The sequence below is a fragment of the Tasmannia lanceolata genome, unplaced genomic scaffold, assembly GCF_043159265.1.
Source record: "Tasmannia lanceolata isolate RefF3 unplaced genomic scaffold, GAP_Taslan_0.1 ptg000015l, whole genome shotgun sequence".
Lineage (NCBI taxonomy): Eukaryota > Viridiplantae > Streptophyta > Magnoliopsida > Canellales > Winteraceae > Tasmannia > Tasmannia lanceolata.
This window is the reverse complement of record NW_027518692.1, coordinates 33266939-33276048: the sequence shown is the minus strand read 5'-3', so window position 1 is coordinate 33276048 and position 9110 is coordinate 33266939. Positions and strand designations below refer to the sequence as shown.

Here is a 9110-nt window from a genome sequence, read left to right as displayed (position 1 = left end):
AGGCCAACTCCAAATGAGGCATAAGCCAAGTAAAGGATTCATCGATACAGACCCAACTCTCATGTCATATCCTTGCCATATGCCACACCGAAGCTACTTTCATCATCGTCGGTACCGACTCTCAAGAAAACGAGACACGACAGCGGAAATCCCGCCACCAAGCGAGAAATCCGGGTGACCATTACAATAAACATACCTCACACGTCAGAGAAGGAATTAAAAGGTGTTGGGTATATAATATAACCCATATATGTTATAATATAAGCCCAATAAGATAATGGACCAGTGTAGTGGGCCTATTTGGGCTAGAGCCCACTAACCTATTAAAACCCTAGTGTATCTCTATATATAGGGGCTGGAGGCAACAAACTTGGTATTCCAAATTAGATACCTTGGGTGTAATGCTTCAAGCAACCTCTTGCTTGACCTAATTACTTTAACAATCTTGAAGCATTAGAAAAAATCCTAACTTTCGACATCTTCCTCCTTCATATTATTTTGAATATGATGGGGTTAAAGACTGTGTAGACGTGTCTTAACCTACATTCATATTATTTTGAATTTTTCGAATCTCCCTATCTTGGCCAAGATAAGCACTTGATATGTTTCAATGATGTTAACAGTTATCTTTATGTCATTCCACATTTGATGACATGTCCTTCTTGGGAAATGTTGTTTCATTCCAAACTTGATGATACAGCTTAACTCAATTTGGATATGATGCCTGTAACATTCCAAATGGAAACATGGAATGGTTCTTTGTAAATAAACTGTTTAGGTCTGGTTCTTGATTGAAACTTGACATTGATGCTTATTGATATTGATATTTATTTTTCAGCCATTATGAAATTGTACTAAGTTCTTTCTGCAGAACTAGATACTTTTAGTAAAATACACAAATGATTGGATTCATTTTAATGAAATTCATATTTGGTAATTTACAGGAATTGGCGAAAATGGAGGAGATTGCCTCAATTTGGATCTTGATGATGATGACTTACTTGATGAGTGAATCCTTATAGAGCAATGTGAACTATTATTTTCTTTTCAGTTGATTAAATAATTCACCTACATGTGAAACTGCTTATGTTTGAGTTTAGATTATTTCTAAAACTCTTGGATATTCTTTAAGGTATTTTTGTTTTCAGTTGGATTACAAATCTTTATTGATATGGTGATATGGATGATTCAATAATTTTGTTTGGACATCACATTAACTATCTATTGGATTGTGCTATATTTAGAACATAGGAGGAGATTGTTGGGTATATAATATAACCCATATATGTTCTAATATAAGCCCAATAAGATAATGGACCGGTGTAGTGGGCCTATTTGGGCTAGAGCCCACTAACTTATTAAAACCCTAGTGTATCTCTATATATAGGGGCTGGAGGCAACAAACTTGGTATTCCAAATTAGATACCTTGGGTGTAATGCTTCAAGCAACCTCTTGCTTGACCTAATTACTTTAACAAAAGGTTCCCGTCAAGACCGCCATCCCCCATATCCTTTGGAAAATTCAAGGAATCACACCCTCACGATGGTAATCGCCGCCCACTCAGCCCCACGTGGACAAAATTAGGGGCACGACTGGCATCGTGGGTCTCCTCCCCTATAAAATTGCCAAGCAAAGGGATCCAATCTTTCCCCAATCTTGCTAATAAATTGTTCTGGCCTTCACCCCTCCTCACCGCCCTTTTGTCTGTGTTGCCCATTTATAACTTGAGCGTCGAAGTGGCCACCCGGAGCCACAACTCTGGGCCCACTGACGCTTTTTATGTGAGCGCGGGATCACAGGCTCAACCAAACTAGTACGAGCAGTCGGGTTTTGAGCACCATCGGTTTGTCTTCAAGGGTATCTTGTCTCCCGTTGTTCTTCCCTATTGTACTAAGGATTGGGCAGCGATCTTGGTCTTACCATTGCATCACTCTGTTTCTCGCCCGTCTAATAGGGAGAGAATGAGAAGCCCTGCGGAATTGCCCGAAATGTTGTTTGTAATGTCGGGAAGAGTTTTTGACAAAAATGAAAGAAAATATGAATGGTTCGCGCTCTCAAATCAGATCTAAAATTTGTAGCTACACCTGTGTTACAATCCTAAATAATTTCGGACCCTAGGATATGGATCCAATGGTAGCCGATGTGACCAAATCCTGTCCATTAACAATCGGATCCATAGGAACCATCGGACTGTTTGGTCCATTGACCGACAGTATTCTTACATTCGCTTTGACCCCGTCAAAACCTATAAATACCCGTCCCGTTTTTAGTTCTTCCCCCCTATAAACCCTCATTTTCTATCACTCTCCACTGTTTTTTCTTTCTGCACAAAGAGAATCTCCGATCTTTTCTTCGGATCCGATCCGAAGATCAAGGTACGAAAACCTAGATCTCTGTTCTCGTTCGTGTTAGGGTTCTAATGATGGCACTTTTGTGCATTCGGTTCTTGCCAATTGTTGCTTCTTTTCTGTACATTATGCTGTTTTGATTTGTTTTGCTTGTGTGAGATCTTGATTTTTTCTTTTCCATTTTTTAATCATCTGGTTTGGTGTAGTTTAGTTTTTTTATTCGATAATGTGATCGCTTTTTAAAGCATAAATTCATGATTTTGACGTTTTATTTGTTTTGCCTGTGTGAGATCTTACTATTTTCTTTTACCTTTTTAACCATTGGGTTTGGTGTAGCTTAGTCTGTTTATTTGATAATGTGTCGCCTTCGAAAGCATAAACTCATGATTTTGACATTTTTGCTTTTGAGATCTGGTAGTCCGTGCTAGATTTAGGTTTTTTCTCAAAGGCATTGTCGAATTTGGTGTTTCTAGAATGGGTAGCGATCAAGAAATTGGTTGATCTCCTTTATGATGGGAGCTGACATTGACAATCATTGTTTGTAATTCTCAATGTATACCTAATTTCCTGCCATGATGGGGGGGACTTTCCATTAGTTTCATGACTACGAGAAGCATTTGACTATTTTCTAGGTTTTGAGTATGTTAACGGTTGTAGTTCGAGCGATCAACTAGCTTTTCCATGGTGGGTATACATCGTTTGTAATTCTCAATGTATACCTAATTTCCGGCAGGATGGGGAATTTCTATTAGTTTCATGATAATGAGATGCATTTGACTATTTTCTAGGTTTTGAGTATGGCAATTGTTGTAGTTTGAGCAATCGACTAGCTTCTTTTCAATGGTGGGTATGGGGTCGATGGAAGCTTACCCACAAAGGAAAAAGAAAAAGAAAAAATGCTTAAAGAATAAGATCACATGTTGCATATTATACGGTGATTGCAGATTTAATGCCTCGATACGGCTTGTCGTTTTCTACACGTGTACATGTTGAATCATGATTTTGTTTGTTAGCTCTTCAATCGTTCACAGAGTTGTCCTGATTCTCCTGAATACAACTTGCTACAACCTCAGTTTTGGAGACCAATGTTCAAAATTTACTAATCAACTTGAAACTCTACCAAGTTGACCCACTTTTGCTTGGCCGAGTGATCAAGTCAGATTAGATGTTATAAATTGGCAATCTTTTTATCGACTTGGCTTAGACAAACTTGCAAATTGGAAGACTGAGGTTCAAGTCAAGTTTGAGTTTGTCATTGATGTGGATGCATGCAGGTGTGTGCATTTTCTAGATGTTATGAACATTATACGCATATCAATTTCCATGGCAAGGTTAGTTTTAGTCTTTAAATCTTTTGATTTCAATTTATGAATCTTCTGGGACATAATTTGAGTATTATGCTCCAACCCAATACACTCCTGTAATTGAATTTTATGATTTTTAGGGAACCTTATGATTCAATAAAGAAATAGGGATCGCGGTTCAGTATAGTTATGACCTACAAAATTTGAGCCTTTGTTTTATATTTCCCTAAAACTCAAACCTCTAAAAAAATCTCAACTTTTCATTTGCCATTCAATGGATTTCAAATCTGTCTCTTCCCCTGCGTTTCTGCATCAATTGATGATATCTTGGGGAATTTTTGTAGTGGTGGTTTTACAAAATTGTGGGTCCTAACAAACCTAATCCATGATTCCCTGGTGGTGGGATTTGGTGTTGGAGGCATTTTAATAATGAACGTCATGGAAAATAGATGGTTAATCAGTATCTTTTCTGTTTTAATTCGTTTACATTTTTCCGTATTTTTAAGTATTTTAAGATCATCTGAATTTTTTTATTGGTGTATGATTTGCTTTGAGGGCCAGTCACCTAGGGATACCTTGTCGAATTGACTACTAGGCTCTGCTTTCATATTTGGTAGATTCTACGATTCTTCTGTGGTGTTATTATATGCGACAATTATCGGTGATAGTCTCTGTTTATTGTAATCTTATCGTGATATTTATTTGAGATAACATTATCATGATAACATCTGCAACAAATAGCTGATATTGTCATGATATTTTTCATCTATTATAAAATGCCTAGAGTTTGATTTTTCTACACTTTTATTTTATTAATTTAATAGATTTTTAATTATGTTTTATTTTCCACGACAATTTCCAATAGGGAAACAATAAATGCGCCCCTTTTCATTACTTGGGACACCCGGGTACAGTGTGTCTAGGACTGCAATGGGGCTGATGTACTTCACATTTGAAGGAATGAAATGACCTGATTGCCACGTACAATGCAGCTGGGTGTCCCAAGCGATGAAAAGGGGCGCATTTATCATTTCCCTTTCCAATAAGAACGTCAAATGTTGAAATTATCCCAATAAAATACTCAAGCTGACAAATTCACAAGAATATACTTGTCACTATGCCATCATTATAGATCAAGGTGCATTTATTCATACTTTTCCAACAAGATTGCATGCTCTTCACCTTTCATATTTTGTTTTTTTATGGAACTTTGTTATCTGTGCATGTTTATTTGTATTTTCTTTTGGAAAGCTTATACAGGATCCGGGCTTAAGTACTTAAAGAAAAGAATTCAGCGAGAATGGGTCGTGGAGTCAGCAGTGGTGGGGGGCAGAGTTCTTTGGGTTACCTCTTTGGTAATGGTGAGGCTCCCAAACCGGATGCAAATGGGGAGGCTCCCAAATCTTCTGGAGCTTCTGCTCAAAACATAGAACCACCACCTGTGCAAAAGTCACCCATGGCTTCCCCACCAGTAGATAACAGTAAGCAGATTCCAGCAGGCATTCATGGGAACCCTGCAAACAATTACTTCCGGGCAGATGGTCAGAACTGTGGCAACTTTATCACGGTATGTTTGCAAATCGTGATAATGATAATTCAACCGATTTTCTTTGTGCAATTCATCAAAGTGTGCTTCATGCCAATTGCCAACTGGTGAATTCAGAGGATGCTATATAATTAAAATTAATTAGTATTGGAAAGGAGGTTGGTCTTGTAGCCAAGGTTTTAAATTTCGGTTTCGATGTCAGTTTCGGCCACTACCGAAACCGAAATGTTTCGGTTTCTGGCCGAAATTTCAGCCGAAATCATGTAAAAATATGATTATGATCTCGTTTATTTGTTTAATTTTGACTGAAATGTCTATAATTTCGGTGTCATTTTCGGCTATTTCGGTGGAAATTTCACAAATTTCTGTGGAAATTATAAAATTTCGCGGTAAATTTTGTAAAAAATTTCTAAATTCCGGTAAAATTTCGGCAAAATCTTGTAAAGAAATGACTTCATGTGAATTTCATTTCAGTTTGTGCTGAAACCGAAATATTTCATGTGAATTTAAAACCATGCTTGTAGCACATAAACTTAGGCATTTCTAACTATGCCGGTTTCTCTTTTTTGCTGTACTTTTAACTTTTCTACTTATATGACAAATTAACATGGGTTGTCTTTTTTTTATTTGATGACACAGGGTATCCCCACCCCAACATGATTTGTCTTATGTTAAGCATGACATACCTAATTTTTATGGGTGGCAAGATCAACATATTAGAAAATTAGAAAAACAACAACATAAGGATATAGAATGCTCACCAAATGCTCTGGCTTAGGTGACCCACTGTGCTGCCCTTGTTGAATACTTGATGTTATTTGTTTGAATGGTTGTTGAGTACTTGATTATACAGACAATTTGGTGTCTCCTGCACTGTAATACAAGATGCCCACACATGGCATACCATATGTAGGTCATATACTCTCAAATATTTATCTCAGGAATTTCTCGGGAAGGGTGTGTCTCGGGATATTTTAGTTTTCAGTTTATTTTGGGTTTATATAGGGAAAATTGAAAAAATAAAATAGCATATTCATTAGGGATTTGCTAGCGTCCATCGCAAAAGGCATTTTGTGGCTGGCCTGACATTCGACAGACCAGCTGCGAAATGCCTTTTGCGATGGACTCTAGCAATTCCCTATTCATTATATATGTAATATAATATAAAATTTAAGAAAAAAATTCAATACAACAAATAATATTTTGAATTTATCATGATATTTTGCGGTAAAAAATAAAATTTGAAGATATCTTGAGGATTTTTCATAAATTACAGAATATCAGGAATTCAGGATATTTAAAGATATTTTGTTTAAAATATCGGAGATATTTGTGACTATGATGTAGGTAGGGTAGATCCCTAAGACGGCCAGATGGAGTGACCTGAAATGACGATTTGTCATATATAACCCCTGTTTTAAAACTGTTCAGGGAATTCTTGTCCCACCCAGAAAGTTTCAAACCATCAGCTAAAATCCTGTTTTATGGAATATATTCAGAAAACAAGGGAAGAATAGGAAAAGGATGGGAAGGATTAGGATATGGATTTGAAGGGTTCTTACCACTTCTCCATTTCAGAGGCTGATTATGGCCCTGCTTCCATTTTGTTTTACGTGATTAATGCTTGGTTGTGTGTTGAGATATGGACCAGGATAAGAGAAAAGGAATAAAGATGGGCGGGTGTGGATTTGGTTTTAGCTTCGTAGAGTATAAGCATGTATAATTGTTATGTATCAGTTAGATTGTCTTCAAAAATGATTGAAGGAATGCTAATGGCAGTTGCAAGCGGTCAAAATTTGATTCTATTGTTTGCATTCTATTCTATCTCATTAACATCTTTTAATTTCAGTATATTACTGTCAAAGTCTCATTATTTAATTGTTTTCAGTTGAAATGCCTTAAAAATGCATAGTATCAACTTTGCTTTAAACTCAAGTGTGTCAATGCCATGGTTTTAAAATTTTCGGTTTCAGCCCCTCACCAAAACCGAAATTTCGGCTGAAATCCTCTCACCATTAAAAAATAATATTTTATTTAGTTGCAACTTTCGTTGATTTCGGCTGAAATTTCGGACTAATACCATATATTATTAGGAAATTTTAGTTTTTTGGATTTAAAAATAAATCCTCAATTTCAGGTGAAATTGCCGAAATTTTTGCGTAATCCAATACCATTTCGTGTATTGTGGATTTCGGTTTCGTTCTTGACTGAAATCCGAAATTTCTGATTCCGGTCAAAATTTAAAACCATGGTCAATGCAATGTTTGTTATGATTTGTGTTCATTTTTTTTCTGGAGGTTTATAATGTCGGCTCAGCCTTTCAACCTCCTCAACTGTTCTTCTCATTTGCCGGTTGCTAACTCACTGGAATGTTTTATTTTTGTTTTTTTGACATAGGACCGGCCGTCCACCAAAGTTCACGCTGCTCCTGGTGGTGGATCTTCCCTTGGCTACCTCTTCGGCAATGGTGACGGTAACTGATTCCTTCTGCCCTCCTCGAGCATGAAATTCTTACCTGTTTTAGAACCGTAGTCTGAAACAATGTTGTGATTTAAAGTGTTAATATGACTGTTTGAATGATATATTGTAGCTCTCCCTTTGCTGGAATCGTTCTGTTTCGTTGGTTTAGAATCAGCAATGAGGATAAGAAAAAACATTTGTTGTGCCTGCCCTGATAGTGCTGTCTAGAAAGTGATTCCCTGTTGCTACTGGTAACTGTTCTCGTTACCATATGTCGTAATCTTAAATACTGTTCTATCGGTTTTATTTTCTAATCCCACTCCTCTCTTGGTTTACGTAGCTGTTCCCCAAACCCTATCTACAGCCAATAGGGTCAAAATTGATCAGATGTATGAATATCACCCATGTGGGTTGGTACCAGGAGCAACGTGAAGACATTTTTCCAAACAAAATTATATGGTGCCGCCCGTAAGGGGGCACCGGCCTTGGTATTTGGGCATGCTCACAAAAGATAAGGCTATGATTGTCCATCCCTAGATTCAAATAAAGCAAAACAAAATGCAGTGGGGCTAAATTATCTGATGATCCAAGTTAATCATTTGTTGGGCCCTGACTTAAATAGGTCGCCCCTGAAAATCATCTCTATATGATGACTCTAATCTGCCGATCCGTAGAGGTTTAAAATAGATGGCATAGAATCCTCTACAAATTGGAGGGTTAGGATCATCTTATGGAGATGATTTTCGGGAATGGCTTATTTAATTCGGAGCGGATTATCCAATGATGTGGGCCCACTGCATGTACTTATATGTACGTGTATATGAACACCAAAGCTCTCCCTCATCTAACAATTTTAAGCCTTTGATTTATCGATGCTTTGTTGATAAGTATACAATTGTTTATTTTCTTTTCCCCCAAAAATCAGTTCAGATCGGAGGGTTAGGATCATCGAAAAAAGTGGGCCGTACCTACTTTTTTTAGACTTCACGTGTTTTCACGGCCACCCATCATATAAATTCTCTTTCTAACAATATCCATTTAAATGCCACAAATTGGAGGCTCTTAATTGTCAATTTGAGAGATTTTATATAGCGCCAAATCATTTATTTCTTTGGCCCCAACTTTATTAGTTCCTACGCCAACATGAAAGAAGATTTTAATAAAGTTAATGCATACTTTCTAAGCATATTCTTTTACCACCAGCTTGTATCTTTTAAAATTGGGATTTGTCAGGGACCATCACAGAAAGGCACTTCGCTGCTGGCTGTTGCATGTGAGAGCAGCCACACAGGCTCACTTTTTTATTTGTAAACATATCAATAATAGATTGCCTTAAATCCTTCCCTTTATCTCTCCGAAAATATAAGAAAACCAAAAAAAAAGGAAAAAGAAAAAGCAATTTCCTACTGTTGTCGTTGGTAAACACAGAGGAGAGAACAGGGAAAAACTAA

General features: G+C 37.0%; 1 protein-coding gene across 4 annotated transcripts; it reads left to right on the top strand.

The window, feature by feature from the left end:
* Window positions 1-2219: 2219 nt before the first annotated feature.
* On the top strand, window positions 2220-7973 carry LOC143846679 (protein SPIRAL1-like 2). Of its 4 annotated transcripts, none has more exons than XM_077355181.1 (4): window positions 2290-2376; window positions 3624-3680; window positions 4914-5220; window positions 7597-7973. In XM_077355181.1, exons 3-4 carry the CDS (start codon window positions 4954-4956, stop codon window positions 7678-7680), a joined length of 351 nt encoding a protein of 116 aa, XP_077211296.1. In that variant the 5' UTR covers window positions 2290-2376; window positions 3624-3680; window positions 4914-4953; the 3' UTR covers window positions 7681-7973. The 4 variants fall into 4 exon arrangements, with proteins under 4 accessions (XP_077211293.1, XP_077211294.1, XP_077211296.1 ...); XM_077355180.1 differs by having other exon boundaries at window positions 2305-2376; window positions 4905-5220; XM_077355178.1 differs by lacking the exon at window positions 3624-3680 and having other exon boundaries at window positions 2220-2376; window positions 4905-5220.
* Window positions 7974-9110: the final 1137 nt, after the last annotated feature.